This window comes from Sus scrofa, chromosome 9 (genome assembly GCF_000003025.6).
Source record: "Sus scrofa isolate TJ Tabasco breed Duroc chromosome 9, Sscrofa11.1, whole genome shotgun sequence".
NCBI classification, from domain to species: Eukaryota; Metazoa; Chordata; class Mammalia; order Artiodactyla; family Suidae; genus Sus; species Sus scrofa.
In genome coordinates this window covers 45,639,475-45,658,917 of record NC_010451.4, presented here as the reverse complement: position 1 = coordinate 45,658,917, position 19,443 = coordinate 45,639,475, and the positions used below count along the sequence as shown (strand labels likewise).

The following is a 19,443-nucleotide window of genomic DNA, read 5'->3' as shown; positions in this document are numbered from 1 at the left end:
GTTAAAATGGTAAGTTTTACTTTATGTATATTTTCACACCAACACACACCTATACATACACACATGTTGAGCAATCTTAGGGTGTCTCTTATATTCCAGCATTGTTCTAGTTCCTGAAGCTACAGTAGTGGGCATAAAATACAAGTCTTCCTGGATCTTATGGTCTGGTGAAAGTGGAGTGATAATAATGTGTACAAGATGGATTATTCAATAGATAGTTCTGGGAGTTCCTGCTGTGGTGCAGTGGGATCGACAGTGTCTCTGAAGTGGCAGGGACCCAGGTTTGATCCCTGGCCCTGTGCAGTGGGTTAAGGATCTGGCATTGCTGCAGCTGTGCCACAGGTTGCAGCTCCAGCTCAGGTTTGATCCCTGGCCCGGTGCAGTGGGTTAAGGATCTGGCATTGCTGCAACTGTGCCACAGGTTGCAGCTCCAGCTCAGATTTGATCCCTGGCCCAGGAACTCCATATGCCACAGGGTGGCCAAAAAAAGTTCTGAAATAAGTGGGTAGCTGTGTGGTTTTGATAGAGTTAGAGTAGGATAGTTACATAGGTAGTTGTAGAAGTCCCAATAGGGGACCATAGAGGGGTAAACCTAGTGAATTTTTGGAGACCACTGTAAGTTAATAATGGCTCAAGAAAGCCATCAGAATGAAGCAGGTTTACTTAACTATAAAACCACACATAAAAACTTGAGATGTTCCTCAGTTCATGAAGTGAAAGATAAAATGAGGCCTGCATTCAAGTTCAGAAAGATAATGATTTAGGACCAAGGACAGGAGTTTAAGGGAAAGATTCCAAAGCAGGAGATCATCATTATACAGAAACATGAGATGATTCAACATATTTTAGCATATGTTACCACCCTTCCGCTGATTTGAATAAACACCATGACAGTCCTAGTTTAATCTCATAGGGTCAAATATTCTCTTACCCAATATGAAGGAGCTAGTGATGTAAGCCTGAAATCTGCTCAAAGAATAAGGAAGAAGGTGGCTTTTCCCTCCTCCTCCACTTTCCTTGAAACATAAGAATTTTAGCACATCTAAATCACAGTGCCTCACCTGCCCACTTGCATCCCTCACAAGCATCTTATCAATAAATCTATTTCTTGCCTATCACTTTGTCTCGCTGAATTCTTTCTGTGCTAAGACACAAAGAACCTGAGCCTCAGTAAGTTCAGACACCAGGTGAATATTTCTAACTTTAAAAGCCATGGGTTCAAGTCTCAGTCTGGGTTTTGGCTGGGTTCATGTCAGATATGTCTTGGTTTCAGTTTAAAGTTAGTCAAGGAGTTCCCGCTATGGTGCAGTGGGCTAGGAATTCAACTGCAGTGGCCTAGGTTGCTGTGGAGGTGCAGTTCGATCCCTGGCCTTGGTGCAGTGTGTTAAAGGATCTGGCATTGCCAGATCTTTTTAGGATTATATACATTGGTTCAACCTCTATGAAGTGCAATTTGGCAATATTTAATAAAGTTACAAATGCAAATATATTTCTGCAAATACATGCAAATGCAATTCCATATATTTGTATTTGTTGCAAAGAATCTTAATGTTCAAAATGACATTGTTAGAACTAAAACTTTAAAAAACAAGGCATACATGAAATCTTTGTGACCTTGGGTTTGGCAAGGATTTCTCAGACATGACAGCAAAAGCACAATCCATAAAAGAAAAAAATGGGTCAAACAGATGAACAAAATTAAAAACTTTTGCACTTCAAAAGACAGTATTAAGAAAATGGAGGAGTTCCCGTCGTGGCTCAGTGGTTAACGTATCCGACTAAGAACCACGAGGTTGCAGGTTCGATCCCTGGCCTTGCTCAGTGGGTTAAGGATCCAGCATTGCTGAGAGCTGTGGTGTAGGTTGCAGGCATGGCTCGGATCCCATGTTGCTGTGGTTCTGGTGTGGGCCGGCGGCTACAGCTCTGATTGGACCCCTAGCCTGGGAACCTCCATATGCTGTGGAAGCGGCCCAAGAAATGGCAAAAAGACAAAAAAAAAAAAAAAAAAAAAAAAAAAAGGGAAATGGGAAGACAAGCCACAGACTGGTGGATACGCTTGCAAATCATGTATCTGATAAAGGACTTGTATTCAAAATAAATGAGAAGTCTTGCAATGCAAGAGTAAGAAGAAAACGCAATTTAAAAAAGTTTTGAATACACGCTTTACTAAATATATGATAAGAATGGCTAATAAGCACTTGAAAAGATGTTCAACATCATTAGTCATTAGGGAATGCAAATTAAAGCCACAATAAAATACTATTTTATATCCACTTTAATGACTATACTAAAAAAGATAACAAATATTTGTGAGGATGCAGTGCAGCAAGAACCCTCATTCATCTATCACTCGTGGAAATGTAAAAAGAACAGTTTGGAAAACACTCTGGCAGTTTCTTAAAATATTATGCATAAATTTACCATACAATTCAGCAATTCTTCACTCCTAGATATCAACCCAGGTAAATGAAAACATATGTCCACTCAAAGACTTGAATGAGAATGTCTGCAGCGGCGTATTGCATGACTCCATTTGTCCAAAAAAGGCAACTCTAAAGAGATAGAAAAGAGATTAGCGACTGCCTGGCTGTGAGGGTAGGAACAAGGAAGGAGTGACTGCGAATAGGAATAGCATAGCACGAGAGATGTCAAGAGACCAATGGAAATGTTCTAAATCTGGATTATGGTGATGGTTGTGCAACTGGGTGAATTTGTTAAAAATTACCAAGAACAGATTAAATCACTTAAAATGAGTGAATTTTAGAGCATGTCAATTATATCTCAATACAATTTAAAAAAATGGCACTTAGGCAACATTAGTCATCATGACATTGTAAGACCAAAAGATTGAATGTCCATCAGTAGGGGACTAGTGAAATAAATTACAGGGAATCTGTACAAAGTGGCTGCAATGGACTAGGAAAGGAGCTCCTTTATATATTGGTATGAAATAATATTAAGGTTTTATTAGGTGAGAAGTGCAATATGTGTAGGATGATAACATTTGAAAAATGGAGGGAGAATAATGTGTGCTTAAGAATTTGCTTATAGTATGCCTATAACACCTATGATATATAATGCTTGTAAGGATATATAAGAAACTAGTGTAGGAGTTCCCGTCGTGGCGCAGTGGTTAACGAATCCGACTAGGAACCATAAGGTTGCGGGTTCGGTCCCTGCGCTTGCTCAGTGGGTTAAGGATCTGGCATTGCTGTGAGCTGTGGTGTAGGTTGCAGACGTGGCTCGGATCCCGAGTTGCTGTGGCTCTGGTGTGGGCTGGCGGCTACAGCTCCGATTGGACCCCTAGCCGGGGAAACTCCATATGCCGCGGGAGCGGCCCAAGAAAGCAAAAAGACAAAAAAAAAAAAAAGAAAAAAAAGAAACTAGTGTAATTGGAGTTCCCATTGTGGCACAGCAGTAATGAACCTGACTAGAATCCATGAGGATGTAGGTTCAACTCCTGGCCTTGCTCAGTGGGTTAAGGATCTGGCATTGCCATGAGCTGTGGTGTAGGTTGAAGACTTGGCTCGGATCCCGTGTTGCTGTGGCTGTGGTGTAGGCTGGCAGCTGCAGCTCTGATTTGACCCCTAGCCTAGGAGCTTCCAAATGCCGCAGGTGTGGCCCTAAAAACCAAAAACAAACAAATGACAACAACAACAACAACAATATATATTCAAATAGAGGAAGTTATTTGACCTTTTCATTTATTTTTATTTTTTTATTTTTTTGTCTTTTTCTAAGGCCGCATCCATGACATATTGAGGTTCCCCGGCTAGGGGTCTAATTGGAGCTGAAGCCACCGGCCTACGCCAGAGCCACAGCAACACAGGATCCGAGCCGCATCTGCAACGTACGCCACAGCTCACGGCAATGCTGGATCCTTAACCCACTGAGCAAGGCCAGGGATCAAACCGCAACCTCATGGTACCTAGTCTGATTCGTTAACCACTGAGCCAGAAGGGGAACTCCTCATTTTTCTTTTACAGAAAAATTACTTCCAATAGGTGGCGCTCCTGAAACACCATACACTTTTTACTTTTATTTTGAGAAAAACCCAAATTTGTTCTGATGGCTTTTTTCTCCATTTGTTGTCTTTGAGAAGCTCGAGTCTAGATTTGGGGCTGAAAATCTCTCTGTTAGGGTTGTTCCAAAATGTATTGCTTTCTTTCTGAGAACTGGATAGAAGGGAAAACACCTGGATTGAAAGAAGAAAAATTGCACTTGGTTCAGAAAACCAAATAATGCTTGGGCTCTATTTTCCTGATTGAAATTTCTGGTTGATTAAATCAGAATTTCTTTTTTGGCTGCCCTGCAGCATATGGAGTTCCTGGGTCAGGAATCTGATTTGAGCAGCAGTTGTGACCCACACTGCTATGGCAACACCAGGTCCTTAACCCACTGCGTCCTGGTGCTAAAGAGATGCCGTGGATCCCTTTATGCCACAGCTCAGAACATCTGATTGATTGACTGGAAGATGAATATAGGTCAGTGATTCTTAACTAAGGGTGATTTTGCCCCTGAGGGGACATTTGCAACATCTGGAGATATTTTTATTGTCACGCCTGGAGGGTACTACTGGCATCTGGTGGATAGAGGCCAGGGATGCTGCAAAAAATCCTATAATGCACAGGATTATATCACTCACCCCCACACCCCATCCTTAGAGCTGCTTGTGGAAAGGAGATAGACATGGCAGCAGTTTGGAGGGCAAAGGTACTGTCTTAGAATTAGTGCAGAAAGACACACCTACTCTGAGTCTTGGGCTCAATTCTTCCTTGAATTGTTTCCTTGAAGGTGGCTATATTGGTCATCTTCCCGATCCTTAAGGGGCTAAAAAAATAGGACAGTCATAATTATTTTTTGTCCTTCTCTGTGAATCAATCTGATGTGTGTTTATTGCGTGCTAATTATGTTTAAGGCTTTGGAGGGCTTGCTTCATGGTCCTAGGGGTGGAAGAGGACAAGGAGATGTAGGTTCTGTACCTAGTTTCTTTCTGTGGCTCTCTCAGCATGTTCTTCACCTTTTTCTCACTAGACTCTGACCTCAGTCTCTCTCAACTGTTCTCTTTATTTCATCCATTCTACCCAAAGGGATAATGCTGCCATCATCTGGTATGTCCTAAACAGTTTTGTGTCATTATAATAACTACCAAATAACTGGCCCACCTCTCCCATTCTGAAATTTTACCACTATTATCGAGCAATGTCTCTTTCATTCCACATTCCCTTACCTGATAAAGTTGGTCATTGGATAACAGTGTCTGCTTGTCTGAAGCTGCACAGGAAAAAAAACAACAACAACAATGTACATATATACAAGGTAGAATGAATAATAATTTGGGTTATATTCACACAATGGTGTACTGAATAGCAATAAGAATTAGTAAAATACATCTACATACAACAGTATGGATAGATCTCACAAGCATATTGTTGGGTAAAAGAAGCCACACACAGGAGTACTTACTGTATGGGTCTATTTACATAATGAACAAAACCAGGTAAAATGAATAAATGTTGTTAGAAGTCAGAATAGCAGTCACTTTTGAGACTAGGTGGAAGCTGGAAGTGACCACAAGGGTTAATTCCCCTTCTTAAACTGGGTGATATATATATATATATATATATATATATATATATATTTTTTTTTTTTTTTTTTTGGCTGCATCTGTGGCATGTGGAAGTTCCTGGGCCAGGAACTGAACTGATGCCACAGCTGTGGCCTATGGCAATTCTGGATCCTTAACCTTCTGAGCCACAAGTGAATCTCATGGGTGCTGGATTCATGGGTCTGTTTGCTTTGTTAATTTTTTTTTTTTGAACTGTATGTATGCGATTCATGCACTTTTCTGTATGTAAGTTTTACTTAAGTAAAGAGTTGTGGGAAGTTCCCATTGTGGCTCAGTGGAAACGAATCTGACTAGCATCCATGGAGATGCAGGTTTGACCCCTGGCCTTGCTCAGTGGGTTAAGGATCTGGTGTTGCCATGAGCTGTGGTGTAGATGACAGACATGGCTCTGATCTTGCATTGCTGTTAGTGTGGTGTTGGCCAGCAGCTACAGCTCTGATTCGATCCCTAGCCTGGGAACCTCCATATGCCACAGTTACGGCCCTAAAAAGACAAAAAACAAAAACAAAAATGAAACAAAACAAAACAAAAAAAAGAGTTGTGTTTTTTTGCCACACCCATGGCTTGGGCCAAGGATAGTATCCTGATGGATACTCGTTGAGTTTGTTACTGCTGAGCTACAATAGGAAATCCCTTGGGCCAAGGATTGAACCGGCGCCACAGCCGTGACCCAAGCCACGGATAGTGGTGACAATGCTGGATCCTTAATCTGATGAGTCACCAGGGAACTCCAAAAAAGACTTTTTTAAAAAGAACAGAGGACAAATCGGGGAGAGTTGGACCTTGTGACAGGCAAATATGCTGTGAAAACACTATCTCTCCTTTTCTCCTGCTTACAGAGCCAGAGCCTTGCCTAACTGTGCTCACAGGAACACAAGCCAACCCAGTCTCTTCTCTTGGGTCTATTTTAGTAGGAAGGAGGCTGAGGGTCCCAGGTAGTCTTATTTCTCATTTAAGAACATTCTTTTACCTCTTGACTGGCGAACTCCATCCTGTCCGGCAATGAAGTAGACCCCAACAGCAAGGAAAAAAAGGCTGATGATTTCAGTGAAGATAAAACCAGACACAGTGGCTGAATTCAGCTCAATGCAGTTCTGACACACTGTGGGTGAGGGAGGGACAAGCCTTCTTTAGGATGTGAAAGTTGTTCTATATTTTTTTCTCCTGCCTATCGTTGATAACGCCTCTGTCTAGGGGATCAGGCTCTCTCTGGGGGTGTTATGGCAAAGGAAATTGCCTGAGAAGATGCTTGGACTAAGAATTCAATGCTTTTTTTTTTTTTTTTTTTTTTTTGTCTTTTTTGCTATTTCTTGGGCCGCTCCCGCGGCATTTGGAGGTTCCCAGGCTGGGGGTCTAATTGGAGCTGTAGCCACCGGCCTACGCCAGAGCCACAGCAACGTGGGATCCGAGCCACGTCTGCAACCTACACCACAGCTCACGGCAACGCCGGATCGTTAACCCACTGAGCAAGGGCAGGGACCGAACTTGTAACCTCATGGTTCCTAGTCGGATTCGTTAACCACTGCGCCACGATGGGAACTCCAAGAATTCAATGCTTTAAAAAGATTATTTTTTTAAAAAAATTAAAGCATAGTTGGGAGTTTCCATTGTGGCTCGGTGGAAATGAACCCAACTAATATACATGAGGATGCAGGTTCGATCCCTTCCTTCCCTCTGTGGGTCAGGGATCCGATGTTGCCATGAGCTGTGGTAGAGGTCGCAGATGTGACTCAGATGCCACGTTGCTGTAGCTGTGGTGTAGGCTGGCAGCCATAGCTCCCATTTGACCCCAGCCAGGGAACCTCCATATGCTTCTGGTGTGGCCCTAAAAAACAAAACAAAACAAAGCATAGTAGATTTACAATGTTGTGTCAATTTCTGCTTTACATTTATACTCATATATGCGTTCTTTTTATTTAATTTTTTTGTGTGTGCTTTTTAGGCATTTGGGAGTTCCCAGGCTAGGGGTCAAAACAGAGCTGCAGCTGCTGGCCTACACCACAGCCACAGCAATGCAGGATTGCAGGATCCAAGCTGCACCTATGACCTACACCAGAGCTCAGGGCAACGCTGGATCCTTAACACACTGAGCGAGGCCAGGGATTGAACCAACATCCTCATGGATACCAGTTGGGTTTGTAACCCACTAAGCCTCAATGGGAACTCCCCGTTCTTTTTAATATTGTTTTCCTTCATGGACCATCCCAGGACATTTGATACAAAGAAGTCAATACTTTTTGATGCTCCTCTGTCCCCTAGGAGTCCTGGGGAAGCCCATGTCATTGTCCTACTAGCAACTATCAAAAGGAATTGCCTTCTACATTTCACTGTTGCTCATCTTGTAACCCCCCTGTCTCCCTTACCTAACCTAACTCAGTTTACATAAACTGCTGACTGATCCAATCTGTGGAGCCTACCCATTAGGTGAGCCAGGCTTTATGGGACTGGCTATGCTTTTTCAAGAAGTTGGGGGAATCTGGTTTGTTAAATTAAAAAAAAAGTAAGCTGAGATTAAGAAAACTGGCTCTTACATCACTGTTTATCATCTAATTCCACATTCTCCAAAGACAAGAAGCTCACTAGAACAGCAAGCACTTCTTACTTTCACACAAGCACACCGAAGGGGATACATACTTCTATAATATACTTGGAGTCGTTTTGAATTCTCCTTTGATCCTTCACACCAATAGATCCCTCGAGGGTCCTTGGAACTACTTCCCAGATTACAAGTACTTCTACTGTTATTTAGAGAACATATTTCCTTCCCATCTTTAAACCATCTGATATTTTGGTCAGGCAAACCACAAGTCAGAAGTACTGAACCATCTTCTCGGTTGTCATCCAAGAGCACTGAATGTTTTCCTGAAAAAGGAAATGCCTGTTAAGGATCTTGCCTCTGAAATTCTCCCTGTCCCAGGCATCAGGAGAAGACCAAGACAGCAGTGCTTCTTGAACTTTAACGTGCACGTGAATCACATGGGGATCTATTTAGAATTTCAGATTCTATTCAACTGTTCTGGGGAAGGACCAAGATTCTGCATTTCTAACCTGCTCCCAGGTGATGCCAATGCTGTTGATTTATAGGCCGTGTTTTGGGTGGTGTCTAGGGTCCTGTTTCTCCTTCGAGAACCAGGCAAGTAATTGTTTAGCTATAGGAAAGCTGCTAGGAAGCTCAAGACTGGCCAATGATTTGGCTGACAATGGAGAGGTTTGCTGTCTATCACTCACCATCCCATCCTTTCTAATCGCTTCACTTTCTCCTAGAGGACTACTGCTGTAGGAAACCATATTTCTTTGAATTTTCCCAGTTTGAGGCTAGAAAGAAGCCAGTTCCCTTACCTTCTTTCAACTGGGCCATGGTACCTGTAGAGAGACAGAAGAGAGAGGATCAGCTGGGCATGGAGTCATTCAGGTTCCTTGATCAGGCCCCTTGATTTCCATGGTCATTTGAGGTGAAAACGGAGAGAGAGCCTAACCTCTGTGAGTGACAGTGTCTATACTTATTTCCCTGGATTGTAGCTTAAGGAAAACTGAATTTAGGATGTTGTATAATAATTTATCTGGTCTTTGTCCTGGTTGCTGGGAGGGAATTTCTAAACCCCTGGAATTTCATGAATGATAGGATTGCTACCCTGATTCTTGCTGGGCCCTTGGATCACATATGAGTTTATGCTAATGAGATGGCTCAGGATGGGACTGGTCAAGACCGACCATGTGATTAGAGAATTGGGGCTTTGGGCGCTAAAGAGGAGGACTGGAAACTGAGTTCAATCACATGACCAATGATTCCATCAATCATGCCTATGTAATGACACTCCAATAAAAACTCAGTAATACTTTGTACTTGGTGAACATACGTACCAGGAGGGTGACGTATTTTAATTCCAGAAAGAGCATGGAAGCTCTGTGTTTAGGGACCTCCCAGACCTTATCCTGTGTGTCTCTTTCTTTGGCTAGATTGGATTTCATTCTTCTTCTTCTTTTTTTTTTTTTTTTTTTTTTGGTCTTTTTTGTCATTTCTTGGTCCACTCCTGCAGCATATGGAGGTTCCCAGGCTGGGGGTCTAATTGGAGCTGTAGCTGCCAGCCTACGCCAGAGCCACAGCAACAGCAACGCCGGATCCGAGCCGCGTCTGCGACCTACACCACAGCTCACGGCAATGCCAGATCCTTAACCCACTGAGCAAGGGCAGGGATCGAACCCGCAACCTCATGGTTCCTAGTCAGATTCGTTAACCACTGAGCCACGACGGGAACTCCGGATTTCATTCTTTATAATAAAATTGTAGTAGTAAGCATAGGGCTCTCCTGAGTTCTGTGAGCTGTTCTAGCAAATTATCAAACCTGAGGAGGGTTGTGGAATCCTCCAGATTTGTAGGCAGTTCATCAGAAGTGCGGGTGGTCTGGGACCCCTGAATTTATGCCTAACACTTACAGTGAGGGTAGTCTTATTGGGTACTGTGCCCTTAACCTGTGGGGTCTGACGGGGTGCTTAGCCTCAGAATTGCATTGTGGTACCACAATAAGGGTGTTGCCTGTACAGTGCTCTCTCCTCCTTTAGCCGCTAAAGCCCTGGCAAAGATCGGTGTGCATTAGCTAAAGTCTTTTAGAGCTGAGTTACTTCTAAAACCTTCAGACTTGGTGATCCTTTTTTTTTGTGGAAACCCTGAATGTCCTGAAGAAGTTACCTATTATATAGCCCCCAACTCTCTCAAAACTCAGAGTAGTAGATTTGCATGGTAGACGTAGCACAGAGAACTAGCAATGGAGTTAAAATTCAGTTGGATTTAATTCAAACACTTATCAAGCACTATTAGAAGCCTGACATGTATAAGCAGTGTGAAAGAAAAGGGCGACACAAAGAGCTAGTTGCTGCTTCTGAAGAGTTTACAGTGAAGTGGAAAAAAAAATAAAGACAAATGTAATAAATGTAATAGAACTTATACACTATCATTTAGTACTTTATAAATGCATAGGAAAGGGGGTAGAAGCTACTGATTTTGCTCAAGCGTGAGGGGCAGGGAAAGCTTGACAGAGAAGATGGCATCTGACCCTGTTTTAAAGAATAAGTAGGAATTCACCAGAGAAAGTCATTACAGAAAGAAAGAACAGCTGAACAAAGATGCAGATTTGGAAAAGGACAAGAGAGGTGGTGTGGCTAGAGGTGAGTATGATGGGGCCTAGATCAAAGTATGGTGGAAATAGTTGGAAGGAGTCATAAGTCTTAGGAGTTTCACGCAGTATTGAACTGCTTGTGAAGAGCACCCAGCAAAGTGCCTGGAACAGAGTAGGAGCTGTATATATTTTGAATGACTGTATGAATGAATAAGTGTGTAAATGGAAAAAAAAAAAAGGCAAGGCAAAGAGTCAAGCAGATTTTTAACTAGCCCTTCTCCCCAGCCACCTGTTCACCATGGGAGAAACAAAGAGTCCCCTCATTCTAAACTCAGATTCCATAAGAGAGAGGGTCTAACTGATTACTGACATCTTTGGATTATTTTGAGTTTTATTTCCTTTTAGGACTTGAGAACTCATGTAGCCAAATTCCCCAGGTTGACTGATGAGAGTACTTAGCCTGGAGGGAAGAGGCATTGCCCAAGTTCACACAGGTAGTTCCCGTTGTGGCGCAGGAGAAATGAATCCGACTAGGAACCATGAGGTTGCAGGTTCGATCCCTGGCCTCCCTCAGTGGGTTAAGGATTTGGCGTTGCCGTGAGCTCTGGTGTAGGTCACAGACATGGCTCAGATCCCGTGTGTTGTTGTAGCTATGGTGTAGGCTGGCAGCTGTAGCTCCCTAGCCTGGGAACCTCCATATGCCACGGGTATGGCCCTAAAAAAAAAAAAAAAAGCAAGTTCACACGGCTCATTGGTGGCTGAGCCAGACCCAGAGCTCAAGTTTCCTTTGCTCAGTCCAAGGCTCTTTCTGCTATACAGAAAGAGCTACTGCACAGGCTTTCACTACTACCTCTCAAACTATATTGTCTTTAGCTAGCTTTTCCTCTACCTCCCTCAGAAATAATTCTAAACTCTCATTGTTTCTTCAAATCCCTCACTCGATCATCACTCAGCTCAATTGCAGCAGGTGTCATTGCCGCCATATAGTTCATTGAGAACATGGCTGCTGGAATGGCCCTTTTTCTTCAGCTTCCTTTCTAGTCACTAGCCTATCTATGGCTGAAGCCATCCACACTTCCTTTCTCCTAGTCTCAGAGGATAAGGTTGCTTGCCCCCATGCCCATGATCCCACTCTTTTTTTTTTTTTTTTCCTTTTCCTTCCTTTCCTTCCTTTCCTTTTAGGGCCATAACTGTAGTACATGGAAATTCCCAGTCTAGGGGTCGAATTGGATCTACAGCTGCCAGCCTAAGCCACAGCCACAGCAACGTGGTTACACCACAGCTCAAGGCAACTCTGAGGTCAGGGATTGAACCTGCATCCTCAAGGGTACCAGTCAGGATCGTATCTGCTGAGCCACGACAGAACTCCCCTTGATCCCACTCTTGAAGCCACCCTTTCAACATCAACTTCAGGATCTTGTTCTACTCACCATCTTCTCCTTTAGCCCAGAGATATGCTCAATTTTCTCTTACACAAAAAATGTCTTCTTAGATTCTACTAGATTTCTATATACCACTCAAGTCTCCTCCATTCTCATCTAAACGTCTTTATTGTTTTATTTTTCAATTAAAGTATAGTTGATTTACAGTGTTGTACCTGTCCATTCCACTCCCTCTCCCCTCCCCCTTGGCAACCCCAAGTCTGTTCTCTGTCTGTGAGTCTGTTTCTGTTTTGTATATAGGTTCATTTATGCCATATTTTAGATTCCACATGTAGGTGATATCATATGGTATTTGTCTTTATCTAAATGTCTTTAAAGAATATCCTACACCCGCTGCTTTTCCCCTACCCCCTCATCTGCTCTCCACTTTCTACTCATTTCCATTTGTCTTCTGCTGAAATTGTTCTAAATCAGTCATGATCTTTATTTTGCCAAATCCCAAACTTAAACTTTAAAATATTTTTATCAGTGGACATCTCTTTGGCCTTTCACACTCCTGGTGATACTCTCCTTCTGGAAGTTCTCATTCCCTTGGTGTCTATGGAATTGTATTCTTCTGATTATTTCAGCCCATTGATCATTCCCTTATCTCTTTCCTGATGTGTTTTTTCCTCTAACTTCCCTTTAAACATGGTGTCCTCATAGTTGCATCCTCAGCCCCCTCTTGCTCACATCTTACACAGTATTTGTGTGATTTCAACAATTTCCATGTGTAGAGAGCAATCTCTAGTCCAGATTCCATGCATTGACCCAGGTCACCCACTTTCTGTTGTATTTCCAACTGAATATTCACATAGAAATCCTACATAATGCCTTATACTCAGTCTGGCAACATTGAAACATCTCTCAATGTTGAGCTCATTGTTCTGAGCTCATTCAGGCAGAAGGTTTTTATTCACCTTCATGTCCTGCTAGCCTAATGTGTAGTAGGATCTCGCCCATATTTGTTGACCAGTTGACCAACCAAATGAGTGGATGCTTCATAGTCGACCACTAACCGCAGCTCTGAGTTAAGGAACGCATATATTTTCTTTTCAGGTTCCTACATTCAAACCTAAAATGGCGGCATCCGGGTCCTCTTTCAAGCCGATAAAGTCTTCTGTTTTGATTTCTTAAGAGACAAAGACTCCATCTCTCCAGTGGAACACTGCAGCTCTCTAGCAGAGAGCAGCAAGAAGCTTTGCTTTTGCCCTTCCTTCTCTGAACTTTGGGTGTCAGACTGAGGTTAGGGATCCCAATATTCTTGTCCCCCTGGTGCTGGCTCCTTTTCTTAAGCCCTTCTCCAGGCCGTCAGACCCCATAGTGGGCCCTTACCTTGAAGAAGAGTAATAGCCAGGATGAGGCCAGCCAGATGCTTTCCCTGCTCCATCTTACGCTCTGTTCTTCCCCAGTAGAAGCACTGAACAGTCCCCAGCCGCCAGCCAGCCTGTGCTAGCAGCTAGCCTAGCCCCACCCAGCATCGTTCGAGCTGGGGCCCTTGTGAGAAGGCAAGAACCCAGAGCCTCCACCCTCTGCCTCAAGGGTGGGCAGCGGGTGGGGGCGTGGCTCAGAAGGGCTGCAGGTGCAGAAGTCTCTGGCTTTTCCGTTAAGGAGAGGAGTGTGGGAGGTGGAGGGGAGAGAGCTGGAGAAAGTGCTTGTTTCCCATTTCAGAGACTTGGCTGGCACCGAGAGCCACCGTGGGTGCTGGGCCGGAGGTGACCCAGGCCCCCTTCCTTCAGGAGGAAGATAAATGTCTCCACCACGATTTGTTTCTAGTATCTCAACCAGTTGTTACCCATGCTAGTTGTTGTCTGAACTCTGAATTTAGGTGGGAACTCTTAGGTGTTTGGGGCTGGAGCTCTGAACAGAAAGCCATCACAGTCCAGGGATTTTTAACTACTCTTTTAAGATGAAATCCTCACAGAGGGGTCAGCCTGGGAAAGAATAGGTGGGACAATTCCAATAAGACAGGTCATGCATTTCCAGGGACTAGGGCCTTTGCTGAGTTCCCAGGATCTTAGGCCCTTCAGCCAGTCGGAATCAACAAAAATGCACAGCACTCTTAATCTGGTGCCCGGCACAAGCCAGATGTTGAGGATACCGAAGTGAGCAAGACCAGGAATGGGAGGCACCTAGCTGGTATGGCTTATGGGATGAGGTTCACAGTTTCTCTCAAGGGTTTTTGAGAAATGACTGTTTTCAAGTGGTGAGTAAATGTAGTGATATTGCTGACAGGAAATCTGCATTTCTTTTTTTCCATCAGTGACTGAAGAAAGGGCACCTTAAATATCCCTTTATTTCCTAGAGGTACAGGTCCCTTTTTCCATATTCTCAGCTTCCACATTCCACCCCACCCCCACACTCCATGCTCTGAGAAAGAGCCATTTGTACTCGCTTCCTTCCTACCCCTACCCCGCAGCATACCCCTTCCCCAATCATCTCCCATCACCAGCAGCAGAGAGCAGAGACACAGGCACCTTCCAGTTCCTCCCCCACCCTTTACTTTTTCCGGGTGCCTGTGAGTCGGTTGTGGGAGGGCGGCTTTCACCCAGGCTGCAAGTTCTGTGACCTGGGTCTGTCTACTGGATGAACTCTGCTGGAAGATGGAACATAGCAGGTTTCTGTCTGGCCTGATACTGGCTGCGTTTCTCTCCCGAGGTAAGGTTTCTCCAGGTGGGTGGGGGCATCTTGGAGAAGGGACCTGAGAGGGCCATCACCACCTGGAGTGAGATCCACTTGAAAGTCCTCGGTGCTAGCTTCAACTTCACCAGGCAGGGTTGTTGAGGAGAGCAGTGCTGGGATGTAGCACAGGGCTTGGGAAACAGGTTCTTAGCTTTGACTGACTCCCGCTAGGGTATGTCTTAGCCTTGAATGTCCTTCAGAAGACCTTAGGTCTGAGCTCTGTAGAAAGTGTTGGGGTGTGTGTCACCTGAGGCTAGGGCCCGTAATGGGAGCACTGTTCCTTCTGGGGAAGATGTCTCTGGGATCCAGGAGTCTTGGTCATTTGGCCACCATTTGGCCACCCAGCACTCAGCAGAATGCTTTCTGAGAAAACTTAAGTTGAGGTTGAACAGGAGGGGGAGGAGATTTGGGGTTGAAGAATGATGAACTCATCCCGGTTTGTCTGGCTTTAAAACTGATAGGAGTTTCCTGGTGGTCTAGTGATTAAGGATCTGGTGCTATCACTGCTGTGGCCTGAGTCACTGTTGTAACAGGGATTTTATCCCTGGCCCTGGAACCTCTGCATATTGTGAGTGTAGCCAGAACCTCCCCACCAATCCAAAAAACTGATGGTCCTATGTCCTAGGAGCTCCCTCAATTCTAGGCAAACTGGGATGAATGGTTAACCTAGTAGTCAGCTTCTCTGGCATATCCAGGATTTCCATTCGCAGTGGATCCCCAAGGAAGACATGGTGGTCTGTTGCGTAGCATCTGAAGTACATGTGTCTCCCTGAGAAAACATGCATGGTCTCCTGATGGAGACATGAGAAATGGCTCTTGGGGAGGGGGGTGGCAGTTCTAGAGGATGTTCTTCTACCCAAATTGGTAACTGACTATGAAGCTCAGGGAAAATGCAGATTCCACTTTTCCCTGGAATAGGAGATATAGATTGCAGTGCCTCTTGGCTGTAGAGATGCTCTTAGTCAAAGTAATTTAGTGAATTTAGAAGGTGCTGTGCACAACTCTGCCCTTACACTCTGCGCAAGACTTGTGGGGAGCCCCAAGAATGGATTATGGATTCAATGAAACTTACTTTTTTTTTTTTTGTTTTTACTTTTAGGGCTGCACCAGTGGCATATGAAGGTTCTCAGGCTAGGGGTCAAATCGGAGTTGTAGTAGTTGGCCTATGCCACAGCTCATGGTAATGCCAGATCCTTAACCCACTGAGCAAGGCCAGGGATTTACCCGCATCCTCATGGATCCTAGTGGGGTTTGCTAACTGCTGATCCACAAAGGGAACTCCCAATAGAACATTTTTTTTTCTGGCCCTCTCCCCTTAAGCACAGGATAGGAAAACTAAAAATCTTGACCACTGGATTTGCCCTAGGTCCTCTTCTGGACCACTGGGCTCACTTGTAATTTATACCAGCTTCTTCCTTCCCCCAACCATCACTGGCCCTGGGAAAGGGTTTAGTAGTGAGAGTTCTACAGAGCGGTTGGGACAAGAGCAGAAGGGGAGGGAAGAGGCTGAGAAGTTGAAATGGAAGTGTGGCAGGTGGCTGGGAAGTAGAATTAGAAGTTTTCTTGGAGAAGATGTGGATGTCTCCAACTGAGGACCATTCCTCTGCTTTTCCATACCTCTTGGATGCTTCAGCAACCTGGGCTCCCCTCCTATTTCTAATCAGTGGTCTAAACACACTTCCAGGAAGGTTCTTGGATCAACCATCTCCATGATTTCATCTTTGTTCTATGGTCATCACGGCCTGTCTCTGTTTGGTTTGCATCATCCTGCATTCTTGGCTCCTGTAATTCATGGAGAGCCTACTGAATCCTTTGTCTGTGACTTCTGTCTCTCTCATTATGAACGATAGACTGTTCTAGATTTGGAAAGCAGTCCTTCTTAAGTATGAGGTTCAGCGGAACAAGGAGTTTGGTGTGGATCAGAGAGTTTGTTCCAATCATGGTATTTTTTTCCTTAGTGAGCCCCTATGAGGTAGAAATGGAGGAACTTGAGGACAAAGTGTTTGTGAGTTGCAATACCAGCATCATATGGCTACAAGGAACAGAAGGAGAACTACTTTCAGATAAAAAAATAGACCTGGGAAAACGCATCCTGGATCCAAGAGGATTATATAAGTGCAATGCGCCAAAAGAACAAGACAGCAACAGCAAAATATTTCTGCAAGTATATTATCGAAGTATGTGCCTCCCAGACCTTTTGGGTTAGAATCGATGGGGCCTCTGGACATGAGAACTTTCTAGCTGGTGGGGGCTGTGGTTCTCTCAACAAGCTAGGTTGCTTTTTAATGGTATGAGCCAGATTTTGGAGCCCTCAGAGTGGGAAAGAACTTGATGGTAAAAGAGCAGTAGGGCCTGATGACCCAAGCACTAGAGGCTTGGTTGGCAGTATGGTTTGGCCCACTGCCTCGTTTAAGTTCCTACAAAACTGAGACTACGCCTAGGCTCTTGTCAGGGGTTTCTCAGGGTGAAGGATGGAGATGGATGTAGCGAGGCTCTCAGCAGTCCTTTCTTCAACTTTGGGTCTTGGCATGAGAGAGGTCTTGGGCTTCCCTAAGAGGCAGAGATGGTTCCCTGATCTTGAAGACTCTCCACCTGTCCTCTGGCCTCCCTTCCCCAACAGTGTGCCAGAACTGCGTGGAGCTGGACTCAGCTACCCTGGCAGGCATCATTGTCACCGACATCATCGCCACTCTGCTCCTCGCTTTGGGAGTCTACTGCTTTGCTGGACACGAGATGGGAAGGTTCTCTAGGGGTAAGTGGAAGGGACAGAGTGCGTATGTTTTGGGTGTGAGTGTGTGTCTGCTAAGGAGTGGGTCTGGAGGTGGATCATGTCTCATTTGGGAGTCACTCTTGCAATCGCCTAAGGATTCCTCCAACTGGTCATTGATGGAACTTGGGTGCCCATACAGCTCATGCTGGCATTCAAGGCTGTGCCCAGCTGCCATCCCCCTCCCTGCAGCATTCATGGGGTCTCACTGTCCCATCCTTCTAAGCCCTTGTTGACTTTCTTTCCCTGGTTCTCTTAGCTGCTGACACTCAAGATTTGTTGAGGAATGACCAGCTCTATCAGGTGAGCCTGGAGGGGGAAAAGATGAGAACGGGGGGAGGAGTGAGTGGGAATTTAGAGCCTGACACTAGGTGTCATGGAGGTGTGAAGGTCTTAATGGGGAATTCGTCACTAGTGGGGGAGTTGGGGAAGGCCAGTCATGAGCTCTCATCTCTGGGGCTGGCTGGGGTTCTCCCTTGGAGCATCCTGACCCTGCCTCGCTGTTCTCCCTTCTCATGTCTTAGCCCCTTCGAGATCGGAATGATGGTCAGTACAGTCGTCTTGGTGAGAACTGGGCTCGGAACAAGTAAACCTGTGACTGGTGGCTTCTAGGTGCATCTGTTACCGACTCAACTTCTCTCCTTGCTCAGCTGAGAAAGATGTCCTCCTTCAGTTGGCAGGTGCCTGGATTTTGAAGGATCCTGGGTGAGGCATGGGAGTGGTCCTGACTTGGCTGAGCCTTTGCCCTCCCTGCCCACCTGTGTCCTTCTTTCTTCGCTTCCCTTTCTCTGCCCCACATGGACGGTATGATGGGCAGTGTCTCACCATATCCTGTCCCACTGGTGTTTTTTGGCCTGGCGGACTCTCTGGGTGCAGGATTGCTGCTCCCCACCCCCACTGGCTCTAGTCCCCGATACCAACACTGCTGCTGCTTTGACTTCCGCACCACAGCTGAGGGCGGGCGGGCTGCTGTGTTTAGAGACCTGGCCACACAGAAGTTTCCATGACATCATGAGCGGAGGTGGCAGAGACATCAAGGGCCCCAAGAATCACTTCTTATCAAGGCTCTGAGAGAGTGTATGACAAAGTCTCACTTCTGCTAAGGGGCTGGCCTTGGCTTTATGACTCTGTTAGAGTGGTAGCCACTACCTATGAGGACGTCTCAGCCAAGGCCCCTTCATTACCATAGAAGGGTATTTTCTTTCTATTTTCTTTCTCCAGAACCTGTCTCTGTCCTGCCCCCACCTTCTGCGTAATAAACTGGCATCAGAAACCTTTCATCAGTTAAAATATATTATCCTTCTCCACCCACTTGGAAAACTGGAGTCTGACATTGGGTGGGAGCTTGGGATACTTTCAACAGATGTCATCTTCAGCCAGTGGGTTAGTCTTGTTTCTGAAACTTTGGGATTTGTTAAAAATAGCCTCCAGGTAACCACTCTTTGGCTTTCTGTCATAGATTAGTTTTCATTTTTCTCAAGTTTTATATAAATGAAATAATATAATACGAATCCTTTTTTGGTCTGGCTTCTTACGCTCAGCATAATTATTTTGAGATTCATCCATCTTGTTGCATCTATTAATAGTTCATTCTGGGAGATCCTGTTTTGGCTCAGCAGTTAATAAACCCAACTAGAATCCATGAGGGTTCCATTCCTGGCATTGCTCAGTGGGTTAAGGATCTGGTGTTGCCATGGCTGTGGCATAGGCCAGCAGCTACAACTCCAATTGGACCCTAGCCTGGGAACCTCCATATGCTGTTGGTGTGGCCCTAAAAAGAAAAAAAAAAATTCATTCCTTTTTTGGAGTTCCCGTTGTGGTTCAGCGAGC

At 44.8% G+C, this 19,443-nt stretch overlaps 2 protein-coding genes across 5 annotated transcripts; one reads left to right on the top strand and one right to left on the bottom strand.

Moving 5' to 3' along the window:
• Window positions 2,139-13,675, bottom strand: CD3G (CD3g molecule). 4 transcript variants are annotated; one of them, XM_005653705.3, is made up of 7 exons: window positions 13,500-13,675; window positions 8,969-8,992; window positions 8,264-8,491; window positions 6,600-6,731; window positions 5,231-5,274; window positions 4,747-4,830; window positions 2,139-2,552 (listed from the first exon to the last, which is right to left on the bottom strand). In XM_005653705.3, the coding sequence occupies exons 1-6, from the start codon at window positions 13,552-13,554 to the stop codon at window positions 4,765-4,767; spliced, it is 549 nt and encodes a 182-aa protein (XP_005653762.1). In that variant the 5' UTR covers window positions 13,555-13,675; the 3' UTR covers window positions 2,139-2,552; window positions 4,747-4,764.
• On the top strand, window positions 14,765-18,443 carry CD3D (CD3d molecule). The gene is given in 5 exon segments (NM_213775.2): window positions 14,765-14,822; window positions 16,805-17,023; window positions 17,467-17,598; window positions 17,873-17,916; window positions 18,138-18,443. Coding segments are annotated over 5 exon segments (516 nt in total). The 5' UTR covers window positions 14,765-14,767; the 3' UTR covers window positions 18,204-18,443.

What these genes read in the sequence shown, in the direction of transcription:
- CD3G (XM_005653705.3), bottom strand. Translation starts at nt 13,554, where the DNA reads ATGGAGCAGGGAAAGCATCTGGCTGGCCTCATCCTGGCTATTACTCTT. An exon ending in GGCTATTACTCTTCTTCAAG is followed by an intron (nt 8,993 to 13,499) that starts GTAAGGGCCCAC and finishes GTCTCTCTACAG; the next exon opens with GTACCATGGCCCAGTTGAAA. An exon ending in TGGAGTTCGCCAGTCAAGAG is followed by an intron (nt 5,275 to 6,599) that starts GTAAAAGAATGT and finishes TTTCCTGTGCAG; the next exon opens with CTTCAGACAAGCAGACACTG.